Source organism: Rutilus rutilus (assembly GCF_951802725.1).
Source record: "Rutilus rutilus genome assembly, chromosome: 15".
NCBI classification, from domain to species: domain Eukaryota; kingdom Metazoa; phylum Chordata; class Actinopteri; order Cypriniformes; family Leuciscidae; genus Rutilus; species Rutilus rutilus.
The window spans coordinates 27,980,276-28,006,846 of NC_140220.1; the positions used below are offsets into that span (position 1 = coordinate 27,980,276).

Consider the following 26,571-nt stretch of genomic DNA (forward strand, 5'->3'; position numbering starts at 1 on the left):
CTCTGTACAATAACAATGCATTGACGGCATGTAAAACATAGGCACTTTTACGTATGAAAAACTTTCATGACATGCAAATGTTTATGAATCCTTTGTGGTTTGTGGAATATTGAATTCATGGAATGAATAGGTTGATGTTATTGTATTTATAATAAATTAGATGAATTAAATATGATTAGCGCCATCATATTCATTTACTGCAGTTAACGCTTTCACATTTCTTAGCTGTCACCTAATTGAACATTGGACAAAGTATGATTTCTAAAGACTCTTATACTTGTTAAAGGGGACCTATTATGCTCCTTTTTACAATGTTTTTTTATGTCTCAGATGTCCCCAGAATGTGTCTGTGAAGTAAATAACCTCAAAATAACCTACAGATCATTTATTATACCATGTTGTAAATGCCCATTTTTGAGTGGAAGCACAAACATGCTGTTTTCGAGCATGTATCTTTAAATGCAAATGAGCTGCTGCTCCCCACCCCACTTTCTAGGAGAGGGCGGAGCCTGTACAGCTTGTGCTTCAGAAACTCTGCCAAAAACTAAAATATCTGTTTGGTTTTGATTATAATCTCACGCTCATGTGACATTGGAGTTCTTCTCATCATGAAAGTTTATTATTTGCATGCATTTTAATGCCGTATCAGTTTAAACTTCTGATGAATGGTTTTCTGAGTGCACACATCCGAAGCACGTGCACGAATGTGCATGAATATTAACTTATTTCTGTTTTGCGTCTTATTTCGCTTAAACTATCAAATACACACAAAGTTCACATAAACACAGTCAGTTATGTTTGTGAACGTAAACAGCAGGGAAAGAAATCGCATGTGTACATGAAATATCTGTGTATTAAAGTGACAGCAGCATAATATACAGTACCTACTGCTGTATATGCTAAATGTATGCTGTTAATATGAATCAGACAACAAAAGAAAAACAGAAAACCACTTACTGCTTTTGATTAAACAACTTTAGTAGCTTTAATAAGAATACATTTCTTACATGAATACTGCTGTTAAATGCTCTGGCGAGGAGATAAACATGGCGGACTGTGTACAGCTCACTCTAAGGGGAGGAGCTAAGGAGCAAAGGATTGATTGATTCCTGAACGGCACATTTTGAGACACTGTTTCAAATTTATAGGGAAAATAACAAATATAGTGGATGGATGTTTACCACAGTAGGGTGGTTGTGTACACACACTGTGGACAAATAGTTATGTTCAAAAATATATACAAAATATAATATACAATATAAAAGTCAATTTTGCATAATAGGTCCCGTTTGAGGATAATTCAGCTAACACAGAGTGCAAATGATTTCTGAAAGCGTAATCTGTATTTCAATCAAAAAAAAAAAAAATAATCGGACAAAGTTGTTCCATAATTCACTGAAAAATGAGAATCCCACTATCAGATTTTGTCTGCGCATTGATCACATCAGAAGAAGATTCTGTCAATGTGTTAATATTGTAGCTTTTGTGTCTATCCAAACGTAAATCAAGTTTCGCATGAAAACCTACGAATACTGTCTACATTTCACACTGACTTTTTAACGGCCCATATGGTTGTGATGAGCTTCTGTTGTCTTTAATGTCAGATTACCTCAAATAAAGTGTTACAGTGTTAAGAAGTTGTTTAGAGGTAGGATATCACACTTCTTGAGGGCTTATGCTAACATGTCTAGAGCTTTTAGACAATATATTGCCGGTATGTGGGCTGGAAACACAGTTCTTGTGAATCAGTATCTGTGTTTGAAAATGGAGGCCTCTCATTTGAAGGCTGATCGCTGTCAGGATGAACATGATTTTGATTTGTGTACTTCTGCGTTTATATTTTTCTTTTAGTAAGAACAGATCATCAGTTATGGGGGTGGGGGATGGTGATTGATTGTGTATTCGTGCATGTCGTCATCAGGGTGTCACACGTGTAGGGCCTTGCGTGTTGCCGTGGTGACCTTATTTTCAGGCATAGTGAGCGGATGACCGCTGAACGTGCGCGTTAGCGGTTTGTCCTGCGGCATTCGCTGGCTCACTCAGTGACCGCATAACCCATCTACTTATCTGTGCCAAGGCACATCACAAAAACAGCATGCTGCACAGAGAGAAGAAAAGAAATGTGTGATGTAAAGAATCAATGATGTTGACATTGGACTGGTATTTACTGTACATAAATTGTCATGGGTCCCAAAATAGGCATGTATGTATGTATGTGTATATATATATATATATAAAACAGTAATATTGTGAAATATTATTACCATTTACAATAACTGTTTTCTATTTTAATACTTTTTTATTTATTTCTGGCAAAGCTTAATCTTTAGCAGACATTACTCCATTGATCCTCTAGAAATAATTTTAATATGATGATTTGGAGCTCAAGAAACATTTATTATCTGTTAAAGATAAAGCTGTGCTGATTAATATTTTTGTGAAAACCATGATACATTAAAAAGAACAGCAATTATTTCAAATAGATTTTATAACAATGTTAATAACCATCACTTTTTATCAATTTAATGCATCCTTGCCAAATAATATATATTTTTTTTTTTACATTTGAATGGTAGTATTATACAGCCTTATACATACAGGGCTTAAAATGAACACTCGCCAAATGCGAGTAAAAATGTACTACATTGCAAATTAAATATTCAAGACACAAATATTAAATATTCAAGACACAAAACAGAACTTAATTCGTTACTCACGGTACTACCCAGAAAGATGCGTCTCAGACTGCACACAATTACTGAGCTCTCTTTCACGTCTTCTTGGGCTTGAACGGACAAGTTGACCAAAAAAATTCTTTAAAATTCCCAGCTTGGCGAGTATAGTAAACATAGTCGGTTATGTTTAAGTGAACGTAATCAGTAGAGAAAGATGTTTGCCGGTATCAGTGTATTGGATCCGTGCATTAGGTCTTAAAGTGACAGCAGCCTAATATGTCTGCTGCTCGCTGGGTTTTTAACTTTAATCAAACAACAAAGAAAAAAATTATTCACTGCTCTTGACTGAATAACTTTTGTAAGGATTAATCTATGTGTAATTTATACAGTGAGGACTATCCAGTGTTGTTTTATTTGATTAGTTTATTCATTGTCTCTACCTGAAAACTACTGTTACTTGTCTATAGTTATGTTTTAAATTTATTAAATGTTTTATATTAGTTAGGCTAGTAGTTTTAGCTGTGGTATCAATATTGGAATAGAAAATTGTGAATTTTCACTGGTATCTAAAATTTTGGCGGTAGAACTGCCTGTTTTTGCAAAAACAGTTTCATAGCCGTTAAGTCATCGGCCATTGGCAGGAGTGGCAAAAAGTTGGGGTCCAAAGTCAAATCCTTGAGATTGAAATGGGGGTCCAAAGTCGAATCCCGTGCACTTAACCCTCAGAAGGGCTTGTTGCATCCCTGTCAGACAATTATCATTTTCAATTGTCATTATAGCAAATTTCTATTTTCCCCCAAGTATTAAAGGGTTAGTTCACCCAAAAATGAAATTTCTGTCATTAATTACTCACCCTCATGTCGTTCCAAACCCGTAAGACCTTAGTTCATCTTCTAAACACAAATGAAGATCATTTTGATTAAATGCAAGAGCTTTCTTCATTATTACCATTTTCAAGGCCCAGAAAGACATTGTTAAAATAGTCCATGTGACTACAGTGGTTCAACCTTAATGTTATGAAGTGACGGTAAAAAAAACCTTTATTCAACCATTTCTTCTCTTCCGGGTCAGTCTTTGACGCTGTTCACGTGAGCACCACGACACATGCGTGTGATGCTGACGCAGGATCCCACCAACACTGCGCCGACGTTCGGTGACACTGAGTTCGGTGTTTACAATGTGATCAGCATCAGAGACTGACATGGAAGAGAAGAAATTGTTGAATAAAACAAAGGTCTTATGGGTTTGAATCGACATGAAGGTGAGTACTTAATTACAGAAATTTCTTTTTTGGGTGAACTAATCTCAAAGATCACTGGTTATCTCTAAATAATTACCCCTTGTCAGATTTCTTTCCCTGTAATTACTAATTAATTGAATAAAAGCTTTACTAATTACTAATTAAAGGTTTAATTTCAGCTTTCACACGCACATGCACCTTTAACTGGTGCAAGCCTGTAAAATCAAAGCTGTCTTCAGAAAAAAAGAAAAGGATGACCTACATGTGACTGCCACATTCTCCTCTGTGGAGTCAAATACTGCTTCTGAGCGTTTCCCCTAGAGAGTAAGAGTCCAAAAGATTGTGTCTGTCCTGCAGTTGCTCTGCAGTTGTTCTGCGTCCTCTCACCTTCCTCATCAGGTTAATGATGATGAGGAGCAGGAAGAGCAAAAAAAAAAAAAACCTTGTTGCTAATTCGACACTTTAGCTGCATCCGAGACAGAGTTGGCTGAGTTCTTTTCCCTGCTCAGCACCTGATCTCAGGGCCGGATCTGCACCTGGGCTGGGTGCTCAGTCACTGCTGGGAGACAGTAAGAGAGACTTTGGGAAAGGCACAGAAAGTGGAGGGTGTGGGTTTCCTGTTTGCATGAAAAATACAGACACTGTGCAAGCAGGAATAGAAAGATAAGAAATGCTAATCCCACAACATAGTATACACACATAAACCTGAGTTAAAATCCTCAGTTAATACACATTATAAAAAAAACAAGTAACATCACAACTGAGTGTTACAGTGCTTTATAGGGATCATCAATCATTTTGATGTGTATTCCTTTTGACATATAAGTATAAATTTTGAGCGACAGCACTGTGGGAAGATGATAAGAGAAGGAAATGTAAAAGACCCCCATGAAGGTTTGACTTGTTTGGACTGGCCAAATGTTTTTTTTAACGTAGAACACCATCAATGCATTTGATTATACCTACATCCCTACTAAATAGTAGGCAAAAAACAGTAGGCGAAAAGTACCTGGATGACATTACTACTTCTGAAGTATGCATCTGATGAACACTTAACTATCCCATGAGGCCATGGGAGAGGGGTTGTAAATGGCAGTGAAGTGACGCAACTGATGCTGTAAGTCATGACAATGACAACGCTCAGATAACATTTATACTATATAGAACGTACTTTTTTAGCAGTCGCAAAGTAGGTTTCTCTTCATATGCAGTACCTACTCAGGCATGCCACAGTCAATCACAAAACGCAGCCAATCAAAACTGTTTACACTCTCAATGCACTGCAACAGAGCATCTAACTAAGAGTACATCGTTTATATTTTCATGGCTTCCGTGACTTCCGTCTTGGTTTTTTTATGCTTTTCTTTGTGGAATTTGTCATATAATATCCGATTATAAACAAAACAAATTTGCTTTTGCAGAGCAGAAAACAGTGTATTCTCGACATGTACACAACACAAGTCGAAGTAGGCGTTGTTCACAACACAACTCGAGTGTTTACATTCAAAGACAGATATACAATTGAACACTGCATGGTAGGTAATATTTGAAAAAGCATAATAGGGACAAATACGTGTCCCCTCAGCTTGAATGGGCTCTTGCACACTATTGTATTAGGCAATGCAGGATCTCTTGTCGTCACAGTGGCAAACTCGGAGAGGACCGCATATGTGAAGATATCTGGAAAACTAGGCCAACCAGAGCTGCTCAAGTGAAGCTAAAGTGTGAATAAACAGAAGATTACACACACACACACACACACACAAACCAACAGTGACCTCCTGCTCTAAAGATATTTTTGTGCTCTAAGAGTAGATACATATTTTAAACCTCCAGTACACAAGTGTCTTAAGAAAAACACTTAAAATGCACCATGGGGTGTCAGTTCTATCCTTGGCTGTGACTGACTTTGTGCAGAACAACACGGAAACACATGCAAAATTTGATCATATGCAAAGGGAGCATTCTCCGTCTGCCATAGGAGCAGGTCAGTTGTATCTACCGCTTCAGACTGAGCACAGGTCTCAATGTTAAGTGCTCAGAGCAAAGATAACAGACACTCCAGCACTATCTCCTGCACACATTAGAGAACTAAAGCAGATCATGTCCCGGTTCCACACTGAGAGAGAGAGAGAGAGAGAGAGAGAGAGAGAGAGAGAGAGAGAGAGAGAGATAAAGTCAATGCGGTTGCTCAGCTGGGGGTGGGGAGGGGGGTGGTGTAGAGGAATGAACATAAATCTGCTGCTGTCTTCATCCTGCTGTTCTCATCACAGAGAAGAAGAGAAGCAGAAATGGGTGGGGAAGAGGATGGTATAGAAAAATGTATAAGAGAGAGAGAGTGGATGGAAAGTTAGGTCTGCATAATTGTCCTTGCTGGCTGCTGCCAATGTGATGTCAGTGATTGGCTGAGTGAGTCGCATGATACAGTTTCATAGGACGGGGTAGAGCGCAGGGAACCGGTCAATGCAGTCAGTGTATGTCAGTGTTCACAAGGGATAAATGTAGTTTTACTTTTGTGAAAAACTGTTTTTGTTTGTGTTTTTAAAAGGCCTCTTCAGATGCATTGATGACTCAGAAATATATACTACTACACTATTAGTATAATATATATGTAGTCTAAATTATCATTTAATATGGCATCAAATATTTCATTAAGATGGAAATATTAATGAAGCAGATATAAGTAAGTTTCCTTATTATGTGTTAAAATAGAAAAGTTAGTTAAAAAAATACACTTATTAATTAATAAAAAAAAATGTCCTCCTTTCCCAGCATTATGTAGCATTACTTTGTTTAAGAACCTCGCCTGATCTGACGAAGCACATTTTCTCTCAACATTGGCTCAACTAATGGTGCGAGTCTGGGGAGGGACTATCTGTTTGCCCAACCAATGGCAGACAAGTCCAGCTTTCCATTTGGTGCTGCTAGTAATGCAGCTACAGAGTTCACAAAAGGATAATGGGGAAAAAAACAGGCTGTGAAATTTTGAGCAATTTAAGTGGATTTTAAAAATGTCCCCCAATGAGTTTTCCTTGGCCATTCATCGGTCTCTCCTCTTCTCTGGTCTTAGTAGTTCTCTCAGAGCGTTTGCCATGAGTGTATAATCCACCAGACAATGAATTACTTGACGTGAATATGTCACGACTCCAAAAGACCTCGAAAAAAAAAAAGAAAAAAAAAGATGTGTCTCCTTCTCCCTCCTCCTTGCCGTCTTTTGTCTCCCTGAGATTATTACTTTCCTTAATCCTTCCTCCTGCTGCACTGAAGCTCTGATCTTCAAACCCATCAGCAGATTAAGTACAGATAAGGAGGAAGACACCTCCTTTGATAAAGTTCACAAAGACTGATTAAAGTGTTATGTGTGCGCATGCCTCCCAAGTTAAACATGTCAAAGCAATTAAAGAGATCAGACAGACCGAGCACCACTTTCCCATGATGCATTTCTCTTTACAATTGTTAACAAAATAAAGAAATGGAAAAAGAGTTGGACCTCAAATTAAATGATCAGGAGTCTTAAATTAGAGACTAAAACCATATCACCCCTCAATTAATATATACCACATGTGCTCCCAGGTAGTTTGAGACCCCTGCAGTATATCAGATACACTGAGCTGGGCGCAGGTACACACACAATAACCTGCAGCGCTCTGAGATTTCAGATGTCAATTGGAACTGAATGTGCTGCAGTTTTGTCAGAAATGCATTTTGTGCTGGTGCAGCGTTGCGTTGCAATGCTGTCTGTCGGACAACTAGTCTCCAGCTCTTTAACTGCTGCAGTGTGCGAGTAAGCCAGTGTTTGTGTGTGTCCGCTGCATGGTGTAGCTACTTATAAGAGTGCTGATTGCGTCTGGTGATGGCGTGATTTAGTATATCTCTCTATCTCAGTGGTTCAGCAGTGAGTTATGATGAGGACATCTCTGTCCTCTCCTCCCTGTGTGTCAGTCGTGTGTTATCCTGATGATTGGGTCTGGATTAGCAGGCTAGCAGTGGAGATTCCAGGGGGAAGGGATGGAATATCTCACATGTTTAAGCATTATCTGTATATCTATATGATATATACAGGCCTAAGGGAAGCATAATTAACTCTGCAAAAAGAAAGTAAATAGTTTCTTCAATTAAATATATGTCAATAAAAATTGTATGGTAGTTCAGTCTAGAAAAATGTGACAAAAATACAACAAAGTATATAAGATAATATAATATAATATACACATGCACACACATAAGGAATGCATAATTAGTTAGCTACATGAAAAAAGTAAACAGATCCGAAATATTATATTTCTTCAGTTAATCATGTAAATAACTTTATATTGATAGTTATTAGAAAATGGGAGAAATGTACAAAATATATAATATAATATAATCTATCATGCACATACAAATGATATAGCCTATATAAAATAATATATCATGCGCATAATTACATTCAATGATTTTTCATGATAGTTCATTCTCTACATGTGACAAATATACACATATATAATGTTTCATATATAAATATATATATATAATTTGTAGTCAAGAGTATATACTTGAGAAATGCCTGTGTGTGTCTGTGTGATATGAATTCCACCATGAGAATAAGTCAAAAATCAGTCAGTCCTGCAACACTGAACATATGACTGGCACATGATGTGTTTACACACACCCACTAAATGTGTGTGTTTGAGTTCAGATCTTTTTGGGATAGTTTCAGGAATTGAGTCTGATATCTCACTCTGATGGAAATATGTTTGTATGTGTGTCTAAGACTAGTACATCCCAGTCTTAGAGCTGTGTTATTTAGGTAGGTTCAGGATAATCCATTCACTCAAAAGAGGATTGAAGCGTCAATCTGGTTTTGATGACTTAGATTCAGACCATTGTGTGTTTTGATGTAGTCGAAGATTTAGTGTACTGGATTTAGTGCGAGCGTGTGTGTGCGAGCTGTAAGTAGCCAGCAGAATATTCTGGAGATTAATTTCATTATTATTAAGAGAGGAGGACATAATTCTCCCTCTTTTTGTAAGGTCATTATGAGGTCTCACTGGGCTATGGCCTACATCTCCATAATCACAATAAAAACAGGGAAAACAAATGAAAATAGAAAACAAGATAGAAGATAGGGGTTAGGTTTTAGATAAAAAGAGATTGTCGAGAGCATCTCTCTCTCTCTCTCTCTCTCTCTCTCTCTCTCTCTCTCAAAAAAGGGTTAGGGTTAGAGTTAGTTTGATGTTGTGATATGTGGTTCCAATACACTCTATCAATCATGTTTCATGTTATTGACATCCAAACTGGACACTTTTTTGTCATATTTGATTGTCACATATTTGAGTGTGTTCCATGAAAAGAAATAACAGCATACATGTTTTGGAACAACATCAGGGTGAGTAAATAATGACAATGATTATAATGATAATTTTTGGATGTACTGTCCCTTTAAGAAAGTAGAAGGTACTGCAATAATGGGGGATGGATGTCAGCGAAGGGAATGAGAAGAGAAAGTTAGTGATCAGTGTCCATGCAGGGAAGATTCATAGATGGAGGGAAGTGAACGAATAAAAGAAGGTTTGGAACATGGGGAGAGAGCGATGGAAAAGTGCATGAGAGTTGTTAATCTCTCTCTCTCTGTTGCTCTGTGCCCTGCTGCCCGTCCATATGGCTGTGTATATGTGTGTGAGAGGATATAAATGAAAGAGGAAATTGGGTGCAAGGTGACTGACACATGCCATCATTCATATAATGAGATGCTTGGATTAAACAATAACCTCTGCATTGCTGTTATTGTGGCTGCATGCACGTGAGTGTGTCAGGACAAAGACACGGCTTATGACTTCAGACCACAGATTGCTGCTTTATCTCTAGCAGGAAAGCCTGTTTTAATTAACATCTGCCTAAGCCCATTAACGAAGGAACAGACAAGACCATTGTGTCGCATCTTTCTCTCAGTCTCTCATATATATATACACACTGCATAGAGCATTGGTCCTTATTAAAACAGATAGTATCATTTGCTACAGCGTTCAGAGTTCAATGATCATTCGGTGAGAATTTGTCTTGTTCCACTAAAAGTCTTGTTTTTTTTTTCTTGTCTTTCTTTCTGTAGAACACAAACGTAATTTCATAGTGACTATGGGCTGTCAAGCTCCCAAAAGCCAAGCAAACAAACAAACTTTAGGAAAAAAAAAAATATTTCAGCTAATGTCGTGACAATTCTGGGTCTGAGGAATGAGTAAATTCGTTTTATTAAATTTACATTGATTATGATTTCACTTTTCTAACTTTAGTTAGTGTGTAATGTAGCTGTTTGAGCATAAACACAATCTGCAAAGTTACAACGCTCAAAGTTCACAGCAAAGGGAGATCTTTTCTTTTAAAGAAATTGCTTTTTAAGGACTACAACAAACGGCTGGTAGGGACTACATGACATTCCTCCTGGGTTAGTGACATCACAAACTCTGAAATTTACATAAACCCCGCCCCCAGAACACGGTTTATAGATTATCAAGACAGAATATGCTAATCAATGACTAGAAGATAACTACACATAAGCTACATAAATTCATCAACTATCTTTCTCCATCTTTCTGACTCCGGTTTGAACATAAAAGGCTAAATGTTTTGTTGAAATTTTCAGTGCATATGTGTGTGTGAGGTAAAAGGAAACAAGCTGCTGAAGCTCCACCCTCTGTGCCGGGAGCAGCAGCTCATTTGCATTTAAAGGGACAGACACAAAAACGGTGCGGTTTTGCTCACCCTCAAAAAGTGACTTTAACATGCTATATAAAAGTATCTGTGGGGTATTTTGAGCTAAAACTTTACATACACACTCTGGGGACATCAGATATTTATTTTACATCTTGTGAAAATAGCATTATAACCACCCCTTTAACAATTGTATGTTAAAAAAAGCAATGACCCTTCATGAACCTCATGTGCTATGTATATCTACCAATTACCATTTTTCTTCTCTCTCCTCTTAGAGAAGAGTAAAAATGGACTTTTTAACTATGCAACTCACTTCAGTTTCAGACTGAACTAACGCTGTCCCACATCAGTTTACCACTGGTTGGTCTCCATGGAGCCCCTGTGTTATATAATACAAGAAGATGATGTTCCCTCTCAGTTAATCACTCTAATTGCTTTTGATGGCCACAGAAGAGGTCTCAGTTATTATACATTTCTGACTAGCTTCTCTGTCTGTCTATGTACCATTGTGTCTCTGTTTGTCATTCTACCTGTATCGTCCGATAAAATATCAGGGTTAGGTTATGAAAGTGTTAGTGGTAGTCATCACAGAAATCTCCTAAGCTGTAATTTTATCCTGAAACAATGTCAATCAACCAGTGTGAGGTAATTGTCTTCAGGTTGCCAACAGGATTTGAGGTGTTTCATCAGCACTGTAACGGAACCTGAGTGAAAGCCGCCGTTGTTCTTTTAGGGGTTATTAAGTTTGCACACCTGAGGCATTCCAATCAGTGGTCAGTAGTAAGTGAGATATACGGCCAGTGTCAAGCTCTCTGCCACACGTCCCCTTTCTTTCCTTTATAGCATCCATGTGTGTGTAGACAGGCATGAATAGTGAGACAAAATGCTTGATTTTAAACCAGGTCCCTAAGGCATGGCATCTCTCCTGGTGCTGTTTGCGTGTATGTGTCCACCCATTGATTTATCTCTTCACAGTCGTCCCCTCAGAGAGAGCTCTGCTCCAGTAGCTGCCATAGCGGTGCCATCATTCACAATTGTTTTGAGATGATTTTATTTTCTTGTTATTTTACAACTTTTGCCCAACTGTTTAGTGTCTGTCTGTCTATCTATCTATCTATAGTCCTACCCGCATTTAAATCTCATTGGTCCAAAATAAAACCTCAAATATCTTCTTACTGGATCACATCGCACAGCAGTTTCAGTGTAAAGCTCAGCGATTCAGGGAACTGAGGAAAACCTATGACCTTGTGGGAGGGTTTTCTCGTGTGTGTCTAATCACGGGCTGATGGTTTATTGGTTTGTCAATGTCTCTGTGTGTGAGCATAGTGACATTAGAGGAATGCTCTCGAGTACAAATATAAGCCGCAGGTCTATTTCTGAATGCGCTCATATGTAATCTACACCGGCATCTGCCTGTGAGCATGTATGAGTACAGTAAGAGATAGCTTTTGCACATGGTTAGTTTTGTAAGGTAAGGAATCTCATTTCAAAGGTGAGGTGTTTTATATTCTAGTCTTTATGTTTGTTTCCCATGCTTCCCGGGGCGAAACGTATTTGTTCGTTGATCTTCTCCGCGACAGCAGCGTAAACACATCAGCGACACAACTCTGCACACACAAAGATCAAGTACAAGTCTTGCAACATTGTGATAATTCAGTCTCCTCTACGTGACTTTGCTTTGCTAATTGGCACATAGATGATGACACATTCACTGTATGATAATGTATCTTGCTGACCTAGTTGTCGGTGTGTGTGTTTGTGTTCTCACAGGTGTAAAGGAGCGTCACACTATGGCCTCTCCGCAGAGAGAAAGCGGCGGTCTCAGGAGGGAGACTGCACAGACAGCACCTCAGAACTCACTGTGGCGGCACTGCCCGGGGAGGGATGCCCCTCCTCTGCTATCGCCCTCCTATCAGACGAGCCTGGCCTGGTTAACCCCGCCTATGAGCCCAGCGTGGAAGATAACAGCCAATCCGGGAGCACCACCAGCCTGGCAGCACGCAGCGGTTCCAGGAAGAGTGAGTGTGAGTGCACACAATTGTGTTTGTGTGTATTTGTTGGAATATATATATATATATAAAAAAATAAAATGTAGCCTACATTAAAGGATGTCCCACAATATGATTATTTGTATTTCTCCCTCATGCTTACTGAAACAGCTAATCTGCAAATGTCAATTGTTCAGAGTTGCCTTATGTGCCATTTATGCAGTTTTATGAAAAAAAATAATTCAAAGTGGATGTCTGAAAAGGCTCAGACTTTTCAGTTTGAGTCTGAAAAGGCTCAACTGAGACATGCAAATTGATATTGCAGTTAAAGAAACAAAGAGGAGGAGATAGAGAACGTTCAAATATGCCTTATGAATACTTTATGAGGCCTGTTCCTGACCTCCACAAAGTAGTTCAGATATATTTCATTGTCTGACGTCCCCTCGAAATGTGAAGCCTTAAGAATGGGGACAATAAATGCTGCTGCACCAGCATTTCTGGCTTTGGGATTGGAAACAGGGTGACACTGCAGCTGAACAAGCTGTCTGCCTCCAATTTTGTCAATGCCACTGTCAGAACTCTGTCCATCAGGACAGAAAGACTGAAAGAGCTGAGGAATGAGACAGAAAAACATGTATTGCAAGGGTTTTTGACCTTTACAGACTCATCAACCTCTGGCCTAGAATGTCAGCCCTACCACTTTTAATCAATCCACACTTATAATAACTTTATTTAATAGGATCATTAACTAACTTTGCTGTATTTTATTATCCCTATTAACAGTTTTATATATCTTTTCCATTGATCACCTGGTGGGTCTCTCAGCGTCCTGGGTGTATTAAAAATGTTAAACAGGGCATATGTAACATAATGTAGTTATATTTTTGTTATAATGTGAAACTTTTGTATGTGATCTATAGATTAAGTTAGATAAACTGTCCTGCACTGTTCTGTGCTGATTCAGGTGTGACCTGAAGAAGTTCTAACCTTACTGCAGTGTCCACAATACAGCACCAGCAGGTGCTGCTTACTTCAGATGTTCATTGCTTGGCCTGCAGGTGCAATGTATTTTAGTGCTAAAAAAAGAGAACATTTGATTGGTTACTGTGTGTCGACTCATTTGTGATTGGCTGTAAGTGGACAGAAGGATGTGTGAGGGACATGTCCAGGCATGTTTAGGCAGAGAAGTTTCTCTCTCCTTCTTTCTCACTCAGTTCCTTCATATCTCTCTCTCACGTTTATTCACAGATCGCAACTTTGACAGAACGTCGGTGCGTAGTCGCTCTTTTCGGCGTCTGAATCGAGCCTTTAGTGTCCTGAGGAGAACCAAGAGCGGGACAGCAGTAGCCAACGACACCTCAGAGGAGCGTGACAACCTCAGAAACGCCAACATACCACCAGAGGGTAAGTGTATGTGTCTTACAAGTACTGTATTTGGGCATTTGTCAGCTGGTCAGGCCAGGAGTCCAGCTGGTTGACCAGCTAAACACCAGCTTGACCTGGCAAGGAGACCAGCTAGACCAGAAGAAGACCAGCTGGGAGACCAGTTAGACTAAATTAAACCAGTTAAACCAAGTGGAGAGCAGGCAGATAGGAGAGAAAGCAACAGAGAAAGAGTGTGTGTGTAATGGAGAAAGAAGGGACGGATAAAGATAAGGAGAGATAAATCAAAGATTGTTACCGAAGCTGTAGTTTACAGTCTGTTCAGGCACAGGTTCAGCATGAATCTAATCTTTCACTCAAATGCAAACACATGAACACATTTACAGTATGAATAGATATTGGCAAAGCTAGCTCTATGGCTGCATATGGTTCCTTCAATCATTTAGATTTCGTCAATATTTTAGTTAAATTTGATCTCTTCAAGTTGCTATTTTTTGCATTATGAAATTAGCAAATGTAAGCAGGTTTATAAATATGAAAAAATGTTTGGTTATAACTGTGTAACTGTGCTGTTATGAAGCATTATAGCATATTAAAAAAGCTGTTTGTGTCATAACGATAAGTTTAAACACAAAAGAAGATATTTTGAAGAAAGTCAGTAACCAAACAGTTGATGGGCCCCATTGACTTCTATAATACCCATATTCTTCAAAATGTCTTCTTTTGTGTTCTGCAGAAGAAAGAAATTCATACATGTTTGGAACAACTTGCGGGTGAGCAAATAATGACATGATGAATTTTAATTTTTGGGTGAACTATCCCTTTAAGAACCCGAAATGGCAAAGAAATGGTCAGCTACAAAAGACAAAATCGAACATGTTCTCATCCTCTGGGAATGAAGTTTCCCATCAGTAGCGTTCAATAGCATGATAAAACAATATCAATGGATAATAAAGGGTGTGTGTCAGAAGGTGACAGTCTGGTTTGGGTCCGCTCAGCACCGCAGTAGCATATGGTCCTTTAATAATGCAGATGGAGCCTGAGGAGACTTATCAAAGAAAGACAGAGAGGAAATGAAGCAGTGTGTCGGGACAGAGGGACTGGACAGATGAATGCTGAGTGAGAGGGTTGCTTTCTGAATGAAAACAAAAGTGAAAAAAGACTGCTTGGGAGATTGGAAATGAGTGAGGAAAATACTGATGAGTGTGTGTGTGTATTCGTTCGTTATGTAACACACTGGTTGCAGTAGTAATGAGCATCACTTTCTCTCTCCCTGCAAGCAATCAGAGGAGATGAGAGGAAAATATTGACTTTGAAAGAGAGAAACTGCAGATTGTGGAGAACAGGCGGATACGAGAGAGAGTGTGTGTAATGGAGAAAGAAGGGATGGATAAAGATAAGGAGAGACAAATCACAGAGATTGTTACTGAATCCAGCTGTAGTTTACAGTCATTTCAGTTACAGATGCAGTACAAATCTCTCACCCAGAATACAAACGAATGGGCATTTTCTAAATAAATGTACAGTATGCATATATTTTCATAATTGTCTGACTAACTCTAGCTCTATGGCAGCAATATATAAAATCTTCAGTGTCACATCCTTCAGAAATCATTCTAATATGTTGATTCAAGAAACATTTCTTATTATTATCAATGTTAAACAGTTGTGCTCCTTAATATTTTTGTGGTAAACTGTGATTGAAGATTGTGATTGTGAAGAACAGCATTTATTTGAAACCTTTGCTATCACTTTTAAACAATTGTATGTGCTTGCTGAATTAAAGTATTAATCTTTTTCATTTCTGAAAACAAATCTGCTAACACTTTATTTTGATGCTCCCCGGCAGATATTCTACTGACTATATTCTACTAACACCTAACCCTAACCTAACAGCTTATTAATACTCTAATGAGAGTCAGATGACATGTAGTTGCAAAGTTACTCATAGTTAGTAGAGTGTCTAATGTGTCAAAATAAAGAGTAACCAAAAATCGTGCTGACCCCAGATCTTTGAATGTACAGTCTAAAAAATGCTGGGTTGTTTCAACCCATGTTTGGGTCAAATATGGACAAACCCGAAGGTTGAAACAACCCTGCATTTTAAGAGTGTAGTTTATCTGAATCATACACATTAGTGGGTAAAATGATAGAAACAAAAGTTACCTTCATCACTTTAATTGTTAGATTTATCTTAGATTTATCTACAGAATATAAAGAATATAAAGTCTTGCCCCCCCTTCCTTCCTTCCTTCCTCTGATGGACCACTGTAATGCTTTTTAAGGCTTGAAGTCATGTTTGGCCTTGCTTTGGTCTGGACAGATGCCCTGTTTGTGTAGCACAGAAAGTAATGATCATGTGGGAGTTCACTGATTACAGATACTCATATTCTCTCTCTCTCTTTCTCAGTATTTGCATTACCTCAGCTGCATCATCTAATCCCTGATGGTGAGCTCACCAGTATTAAGATCACCAGGGCAGATCCTTGTGAACCTCTGGCTATCAGCATTGTCGGGGGCAATGAGACGCCTCTGGTACGCATTCTCATTCAGGATATCTACCGAGAGGGGGTCATCGCTCGGGATGGAAGACTGCTACCTGGGGATATGATCCTCAAGGTGCGTATGTGTGCTAGATCTAATGTTACGTCATTGTACTGTAGGAGTGAATGGTCCTGGTTTTGATAGCACATGTTGTCATGGGCTTCGCCATCTGTTGTTCAGAAGGGAAGTGTGTGAGGATTCTGCATGTAGCCAGACAGAATCCGATTTTTTTAAATCCATTTTGTTTTAATTTTTAATTGAATTGTTTAATTTAATTTAATTGTGTTAAGTAAAATAAGCAGGGTTGTAGTGATTAGGCTAACATTTAATTTAACTAAAGTATATAATTATTTAGATTTTATGGCTTATATCAGAAATTCTTTTAGACACTACTAGTGAATTTCACATAAAATGATTAGTTTAAATATAAGCTTTAAGTGAGAGTTAGATACCGGCAAAGGTGTAAATGTAAAAGGTCTATATGTCTTTTAAATAAAAAAAATTTTTGAAGAAATGAGCATGGGCACAATTAAAAGTCCAGTATCGACTAAAAAGGTCTAAATATCGACATAACTGATATGGTACCAATACATTGTGCATCCCTAAAAATTTGAAAACTACAGCTTACTGGCAGCTGAAAGCGGAATCAGTTTTCTCAAAATATCAAAATCAAATATCAAAACATTTAACCAATAAACACAAATTTGAAGCATATTTATCCCTTTCTAAACATTAGAATTGCAGAAAGCCAGAAAGTATTTACTGCTATAATAATTAGTGCACACTCAAAAACATTGAGCTCTGGTGCTCGTTACAACATTGGTTCCAATTCGGCGTGCAACATTTCCAGATCCCTTTCACCATCCCCCATTGCCATCATCTCTTGTCTTCTCTCTACTTTCATATTTACATTTGCCATACGCTTTCATCCAAAGCGACTTACATTGCAGTAAATTCCTTGCTAATCGAACCCATGACATTAGCGTCGTCCTCCACTGTTTGAGCTTCGAAAATGTAATACAAAACAAGACAAAGACAAACAAATCAACAGTTCTCTTGATTTCTTCCCTTCAGGTGAATGGTATAGACATCAGTAACGTGCCTCACTGTTATGCTGTGGCGGCTCTGAAGCAGCCCTGCACACTGCTGCGGCTGACCGTACTTCGTGAGCAGCGCCACCGTTACCGTTCCCACCACCACTCCCCCACGGAGCCCTTCCCCACACACACCCCCACCATCCGGGATGACAGCCTGCATGTGGTCCTTGTTAAGAGGGCTCCAGATGAACAGCTGGGCATCAAGCTGGTGCGCAGGCCTGACGAACACGGCGTCTTCATCTTCCACCTGCTGGAGGGGGGGCTGGCCGCCCGTGACGCGAGGCTGAGGGTCGACGACCGTGTGCTGGCCATCAACGGCCACGACCTGCGATACGGCGCCCCCGAGCATGCCGCGCTGCTTATTCAGGTGAGCAGCATTATGGGAGAGGTCAAAGGTAATGTGGTGAGTATTAAGGCCTGTGTATACTGTACCAACAGACAAAACGGTGACAAACGGCACAAATCAATAGTGAATATGCATCAGAACTAAGTCAATCTCTCTAACAAAATGCAGGCTGTTCATGATAAAAAGCTAAATATAGCCCATATGACAATACAGATTTCATTTGCTTTAGCAAAATACAGTCTGTCAGACAATAGCAACTTTTATGAAAAAAATCTAAAATTGCAGTGAAATTTCATCACCACAATGCAAGTAAAACACCTTTAAATGACCTTTAAACAGCTGTGCTGGCGGTAATATAGTGAAAGAATCAGTCTTTCTTGATCCACACAGATTGTGAGAAGCTCTTTAGTTTTGTTTCTTTCGTCTATTTCAATTTCACCAACATTTGTTTCCACGACACATATAATCATGGTTTTTGACTTCCAAATTACAGGCTTACAACTAAACTAATGGAGTAATTGCATCAGCTCCTTCAGAATTATGGGATTGGCTCAAACTCATTGACAAGAAGACTTTTTGTCAGAGTGTCCTAACCGCAAACCATTAATTTTATGGCTGTGTTTACACATAGCATTAATTTGAAACTTCTCCAGCAATGCTACAAATTAAAGTCATCAAATTTCCAGAGCTAATCTTTTAATCAAAATAATAATAATAATAGAAGTAGTAACCCACTTCCCTTATCTTAAAAAAAAAGCACTGCAAGTGCAAATTTTCATGCTTGGTGTAAATAGGCCTTTAGTTTAACAGCAGAGAAATTCATTTTTTTCTGCAGCTTCACTTGAATTGTTGTCATTCATAAAGCCTAATATAAGTCATGCTAAATAATTTAAGCACTTTTATTGCTAGGCCTTTTCAGCATTTCAAAGAATAAATGTTTACAAAGCCTTCTAATCCTAACCTGTGGGGTCTAATTAAGTAAATCATTCATAACACGGTGACTTAACCAAGAACTAGACCAAGTCTGAGTCCCAAAAACCAATTGTGATGGTTCCAAATAAAATTGGATGTCTCTTGAGCAGTATTGCAAAGTATATAGAGCTTACATAAGGTTTGTGGCAGTTTATCATCTCGGTGGTTGGAGGTGTGTCATAACGACATAAAGGTGTGTAAGAGAGTTTAGTGAGTGTGTGATCTGATATGTATTTCAGTGTGGTGGTGGGTCTTTCTGAATTTTGTTATTCAGCTCGTTGCTTCCTGTCTGGTTCAGATTGGTCTCGAAGGAACCAAGATGGCCGCTCACAGCAGGAGTTTCTGACATAGATTAACTGCTGGCAGGAAACTGATTAAATTAGTCCAATTAGTGCGATAACAAGCTAGGCCCACTCATTTAAGAGGCAGCGAAAGAGCACTAAACTCCCAAGAACTCCATGGGCTCTCAATGCGAGTGTGTGCGCTCGAAAGCAACATCAGCTAGAAGGTTGTCAACAGAAAAGGGTTAATGGAGGAGAGAGCTGTGATGAACTCAGATGGAACGAGAGGAATGGATGAAGAGGAAAAGATAAATAAATCAGAGAGGGAAAAACTAGAGCCCCGTGCCCTCCTTCAGCTCACACATACACACTGACTGCAGCATGGATCCCAAATCTCCATATATATTAGTTTTTCTTTAATAAGTACACACTTCTGAGATATAATCACACATGCACACTGAGCTGGAGCTGGAGGGCATTGGCAGTCACAACATCTGGTAATTGTGCTTCCTAGACGTCCGGAGAGTAATGAGACATTACGCACACACTCTCCTTAGGTATGAACGGACTATTTTAAATTTCAAATTCAGTTTTTGAACTGCTCGTTCCTCAGGGAAGTTGTTGTCCTCTGTTTGCTCTCCTGCAGAGTTCGAAAGGTTTCTGCGGTAGACGGCAAATGTTAGGCCAACGCCAATGTTAAAGGCCCCATGCAATTTTTGTTATCTTTGAGAACATCTTGCAAGGGATCTCCTACACACAATATAAAGGGAGCTAAATAATTGAATTCAATAATAAGTTTTAACATACTAATATTTAAGCATACTGATAACTAATCTTGCACTACAAAGATTTTTGTCCAATCAAATGCTCTCTAGAATGAAATGTTCCCGTCAAGCTGGTTATCTTGTCCCTAGTTAGCATATGTTTCAACATTTATATAAGCTCATGTATTAACCTAAAAATCACATAAGGCAAGACACTAATGGCACCTGCTACGTGTTCTACAGGCGAGTGAGGACCGCGTCCACTTCATTGTGTCCCGCCAGACTCACATCCCTACTCCGGACATCCTACAGGAGGCGCCATGGAACATGGAAGGGCCACCGCCCTACTCGCCTGTGGATATTGAGCAGTCTTTACTGGTGGGTTTCATGAGCATAGCCGCACACACTATTTATTTCCAGTCCCTCTACACCACTTTGCTAAACATTCTCTTATTGAGGAAAAAGATCTGAAAGCCTATTGCTTCTACATCAAAGAATCGCGCAATCAGCCAGCTCACACACACACACTCCTCTGAGACAGCCGTCTCCAAACCTATTAACAGAAGAAAACCCAGAAGGAAGAAACACAGCCGTGGCACGGTGGATTTTAGTGTCTTCTAAACGGGATTTTCTGCTGCTCAATATCTGCACTGACAACTTTTCTTGTTCTAATAAAACTCAAATTCATCGTTAGTCATTTTTCTCTCCCTTCCTTCCTCTGCTGATAAAAACATCGCAGACCAATCTGTGAGGGTTTGCTGGTTTAAGAGTCAATGACAAATAAAGGTGCGGACTGCGGAGTCATTTACCATTATTTGACAAATTTACGTGGGTGAAATCAAGTCATTTTGGTAACACTTTATTTTGATGGTCCCTTTTGAACGTGCTGTTGACTATAAGTAACTTTACAACTATATGTCAACTAACTTTCATTGGAGTATTAGTAGACTGTCTGCTTAATATCTGCAAACACTTTATTGTGATGGTCCTCCAACAGACACTCTACTGACTATAAGTAATTTGCAACTACATGTCAGCTTAATCTAACCCTACCAGTCTACTAATAACTAACACTCTGAGAGTTAGTAGACATGTAGGTGCAGCGTTACTTATAGTCAACAGAACGTGTTAAAGGGACCATCAAAATAAAGTGAAACCGTCATTTTAATAGAAATCCACACGATCGAGAAATTTGCATGGGGGCAAAGATTTCCCAACGGGTTAAAGCCGCTCGTGTGGATTCACCATGTTGAACAGCAGAAAGCTGCTTGGCTTGAAAGTAACTTTTGTGTGGGATGTGCTTCATACATCGTTGCGCTGTTGTCAATAAACAAAGGGCACACAAAATGTAACTAATGTGACCCACACTGAAAAATGCAACAAAAAAACATTTTCTAAGAAATGTACACTTTGTATTCATGTTGGTTTAATGAGATTTAAAAATGTTTTTACTATAAGAAAAGTTTATATTTAATGACTGTAAAAATGTGGTGAAGCCATCAAGTAAAACACAATATATTTTTTATCCAACTTGAGGAGGCTACATGTGAGTGTAGTGTACACATCTTTTTAGCAACACACTATTTGTAAAAAAAAAATTTTGATTTATTAATTCATAAAGTCTTTGGTAACACCACATGAAAAGGTAATAAAACTACCAAATCATCTGATATTTTGGTAGCACTTTACAATAAGGTTTCATTAGTTCATTACTTTGTTAACATGTACTAAGAATGAACAGTACTTCTACAGCATTTATTAATCTTAGTTAATTTCAACATTTACTAATACATTATGGGAATCAAATGTATCTGTTAACATTAGTTAATGCACTATGAACTAACATTAACTATGCATTAAAATTCTGTCGTCATTTACGTCATGAATTTTTCTTCAGTTGATGGACCCCATTGACTTCCATAGTATTTTTTTTCCCTACTATGGAAGTCAATGGGGTCCATCAACTGTCTGTTCACCAACATTCTTCAAAATAACTTCCTTTGTGTTCAGCAGAAGAAAGAAATTCATACAAGTTTGAAACAACTTGAGGGTGATTAAATGACGACATCATTTTCATTTTTAAGTATTCCTTTAACTTACATTAACAAAGATTAATACTGTAACAAATGTATTGCTCATTGTTAGTTCATGCATTAACTTATGTTAATAAATGAGACCTTATTGTAAAGTGTTACTGATATTTTAATAGACTTATTAACCTTGACACACGGTAATGACAATCTGCAGGGTTCTTCTCAATGATGTAATTTCCTGTTGTATGTTTTTTTTTTAAATGAAAAGCATGACAAATGCCCAACCCCCTATAAAACCAGACCAAACCAAACCCTCTCCTTTATCTCTCCACCACTCTTGTTAATTCTCTTTTACACACTAAGAGAGGTGAAAACATTCTGGCAGCATATAGTCAGAGGCTTTTCACTCCTCCGAATTAGACACGGCCTAACACACACACACACACACACTCTCTCTCTCTCTCTCTCGCGATAAGCCTGACACACTAACTCCAGATCTGATTTTCTGTAGCCGGAGGCTCAGACTAAATATAAACAGGCCTTTTATTGAACTTTAATAATGCTTTTTATTAAGTTAGAACTTAGCGACTGTGTTTGTTGTTTTTGGAGGGGATCCAAGGCAGAATTTGGCCGCGGTCAGCAATATCACAGCATCCTGCAAGCTCAACATTTATTACAAACACACGCTTCGGGCAGTCATGTGTTCAGACATTATTCTTATGCGTGGCGTCAGGAAAGCATCAATCCGTGCCCAACAACAAGTCATAGATAACCACATGTCATACACCGAATAATTTCCACTGAAATATTGCACAAAACTTTAGCGAATTAATCTCTCATTTCCCATTCCTCCATTCCAGGATTCGTGCCAAAAGCCTGCGTGTTACGAGAAGACGGTGACTCTGTTAAAGGAGCCGCATGATTCTCTCGGTATGACGGTTGCCGGTGGGATGAGCAGCAGGGGGTGGGATCTGCCCGTCTACGTCACCAACGTCGACCCCAATGGAGTGGTGGGACAGGAGGGCTCGATCTGCAAAGGTACACCCTCACAAAGTGCTTAACCTATTCAGGAACATCTGACAAAGCCACACACCTCTTTCCAAGGTGCCCCTCTGATCTTTCCTCCTTTTGAATCCAAGTACACACACACACAAACAAAGACACACCTGCTACTGCATATGCATGACTGTCATCAGCTCTGTAAATATATGCAAATAACACTAGAAAAATGACACACTCCCACACATACACCTGCCATACTGTCGCTCTATCAGCTCCCGACTGAGCCTATGGAAGTTTCTTACGGTTTATTTCTGTCACATGTGACATGAACGTAGGTGTGTGAAGGTGTGATCATGCACAGGCTGGTGTGTGTGCGCCTCTGTGTGTGTGTGTGTGTGTTTAGAGCATCAAATACAGACACATACACACATAATCAAAGTGTTTAGACTTTTTTTGCTGTATAAAGGTACGGTAAACCCAGAGTTTGAATTATTCAAAAGCTTCTGGGAGGGTCCAATATTTGGAAGAAAATGGGTTTTAGAGTTTTGCGGTAAAATATTGCTGGACTACTAGTTATCCTTCTCATTCTCATTCAAAATGTGTACAGTAATAACAGTTGTCTTATCGAGCTGATTCTTAATAAAGGTAGAATACAGCACTTCAGCCATTTCAAGCTTTGCAAAGTTTTGCATATTTTGCTCTAGTGTTATACTATGCCATAATTATATTGAAAAAATGTAATATACGGTTTAAAATGAAATGTATTTTTAATTGAAAAATCGTATCAATTCAATACACTAACGCTAATATAAAAATTGATAGTTTTATTCCGCAAGGATGCATTCAATTAATCGAAAGTGACAGTTAAAGACATTTATAATTTTACAAAAGATTTCTATTTCAATAAATTTTCTGTTCATCAAAGAATCCTGAAAAACAATTATCAGTGTCCACAGAGAGAGAGAGAATGTTTGTGTGTTTGTACAGTGCCTCTCTCTCATCTCACCCTCAGAGGTGAATGTCTGATCCTGTCCTGCTTTCCCCTTTTCCATCTTAATCTCATATTTATATAATTAATATCAAATGTATAAAGACATCATGAAATCAAAAATGACCCAATTTAAACTCTTAGTAATCCTTCTCTGATCATATTGTGCACGATCCCTGTATGCACATTATTCTTTAAAAATGTGAGGAATAACTTGGCTATAAATCATATCTACTCCACAAAAGTACATCCAACAACACAACTCTGCTGTGCAATAATCGATCTGTTAGAGTGTGGCGATTTCTTTATTAATGTCTATCCCGTCTCCTAGGTGACATTCTTCTAAACGTGAATGGGGTTGAGCTGACGGGTGTGACTCGGAGCGAGGCTGTGGCTAACCTGAAGAACACCTCGTCCCCGGTGGTCCTGCGGGTACTAGAAATGAGACCCCCTAATGACAGCTCCCTGGACTGCATGCCGCCCCTGCATTCCCCCTGCGCTCTCTCGCCCTCTTCACCCGGAGACATCAAACTACCCCCGCCTAATGATGACTACGCCCCCCTCTGGGTGTCCTGGCTCCAGCTGCCCAGGTACAATCGACAGAATAGACACAAAGAAACAGGCTTAAATTAATTGGAAGTATTTTTGGCTTGTTTTATTCGTGTCAAATGCAATACTACTTTTTTATTTCAAATTTTTTTTTCTAGTCTTTCCCCCACATTCTTCCCTTCTCTGAGCTTTTTATTTTGCCCATATTTAATGAATCTTTAGAAATTAAAAAGTCACTTGCCATGATTGAGTGTGAACCTTCTTAACAACTTCTAGAATTATTTAATTTGCATAATTCAGAAAGTTGTGTGTAGAAGAGAGAAAAAAAAGAGCAGGGTTGAGGAAAGCCCTTCTCACCCTCTCTGCTGTAACAGGTTTAGACTCTTGAAAGTGTGACGGCTTTAAATAGACCTTTCTCTCCCATTCCCTGAACTTTTCCTTGTAATTATGCGTCTTTCTTTCCTTCACGCGGTTCTTTTGCTCTTGTCTGCTCTCCATTTCTACATCATCTCATTTCACAGAAGTCCACTCTAAATCTGAGCATTGAACTTTCATGCTGTTAGCTGTCAGACATGGCCGATATCTAGCCTTCGATATTGTAAATATCCACAACAGTAGCATTTTTCCAAGGACCGCCAGTGTTGGAACACAAATCGAGACTTTCAGTGTTTCTTGCCATTTGAAACTCACTTATTTCCCCAAGATAAGCTCCATCTGAACCTTTTATTTATTGTAAATGTATCTTTTCACCGCAACGTAATGGCTCCTGAAATGCATTTCCCTTAAATGGATAGTTCACCCAAAAATTATAAATCTGTAAAATAAGGTCAATTTGAGTTTGGTTTTAAGTAATAATGAACAATTTATTAATCTAGGCAAATTATAATTTACATATAGCATTCTGGGTAACTTGAGGTCCTGTTTCCATCTCTCTTCTCTCATTGCTTTCTGTGTCTCCTTCACTGTCCTGTCTAATTTATACAACTTGAAATGTTTAAAATGCATAAGGGGTGTAACGATACCCTCATGTCGCGATTCGATACATATCACGATACTGAACTCACAATACAATATTATTGCGATACACCAAGACATATGGTAAAATGAACTGTTGATTCAAATGCTAAATTTGGTATTACATTGGGGGTGTAAATGAATAGGCTTGGACTTGGTGCTGGTAACCCAATGCACAGGACAATAGTGACACCAGCATAAATAATAATGAATAAATAAATATTCATGATTCTGAAGCTGAAAATACAGAATTATTTTATACGAATATGCTTGCACTCTGTCACTGACTAGATATATTTAAAATAAATGTAGAATAATCCACAAAAATATTCCCCCATTGCATTATATTCAACAATATATATAGTAGTTTAATGTAGTACTGACACTAAAACTCTGTAAAGATGGAATTTTCTTTTCACACAGTAATTTTCATTTTAGGTGAACTATACACAATACAGATTGTCAATATACATGATACATAGTTGTATTGCGATATAGACAATATATTGTTACACCCCTAATTAATGTATATGCATGCAGAAATTAACATTAACCAAGATTATTAAATGCTGTAAAAGTATAGTTCACAATACCTAATGCTTTAGCTAATGTTAACAAACACCTTTTAGTAAAGTTTTACCAGATCACTCATGTTGTTCCAATAGAACATGACAATATAAAAAGAGATGCAATGAAAGTGAATCCTTTCCTGTCTGGGTGAACTATCCCTTTAAGTGTTCTTGCATTATATGCTTTGTCCTTTGTATAACTGCTGAATGACAATAAAATTAACCTTGAATTTCCTGTCCATTCCAGGCATCTATACTGCTGTAAAGACATTGTCCTCCGCAGGAGCACGTCTGGCAGTCTGGGTTTTAGTATTGTGGGTGGACAAGAAGAACTCAACTGTAACCAGTCCTTCTTCATACGCTCTATCGTAGAGGGCACACCGGCATACAACGATGGAAGGATACGGTACGGTCACCTGGAATATGTAGTGTCTGC

General features: G+C 38.5%; 1 protein-coding gene across 5 annotated transcripts in view; it reads left to right on the top strand.

The window, feature by feature from the left end:
• lnx1 (ligand of numb-protein X 1) overlaps nucleotides 1-26,571 on the top strand; it is a 41,506-nt gene that overhangs the window by 13,450 nt on the left and 1,485 nt on the right. For 2 of the 5 annotated variants that reach the window (XM_084432833.1, XM_084432835.1), the window contains 8 exons: nucleotides 12,376-12,629; nucleotides 13,842-13,997; nucleotides 16,387-16,595; nucleotides 17,595-17,984; nucleotides 20,224-20,358; nucleotides 22,874-23,051; nucleotides 24,335-24,593; nucleotides 26,383-26,541. In XM_084432833.1, coding sequence (XP_084288959.1) covers nucleotides 12,376-12,629; nucleotides 13,842-13,997; nucleotides 16,387-16,595; nucleotides 17,595-17,984; nucleotides 20,224-20,358; nucleotides 22,874-23,051; nucleotides 24,335-24,593; nucleotides 26,383-26,541 — 1,740 coding nt within the window. Of the gene's footprint in view, nucleotides 1-11,988; nucleotides 12,077-12,375; nucleotides 12,630-13,841; nucleotides 13,998-16,386; nucleotides 16,596-17,594; nucleotides 17,985-20,223; nucleotides 20,359-22,873; nucleotides 23,052-24,334; nucleotides 24,594-26,382; nucleotides 26,542-26,571 lie in introns of those variants that run through there. The other 3 variants (XM_084432834.1, XM_084432836.1, XM_084432837.1) reach the window with 2 other exon arrangements.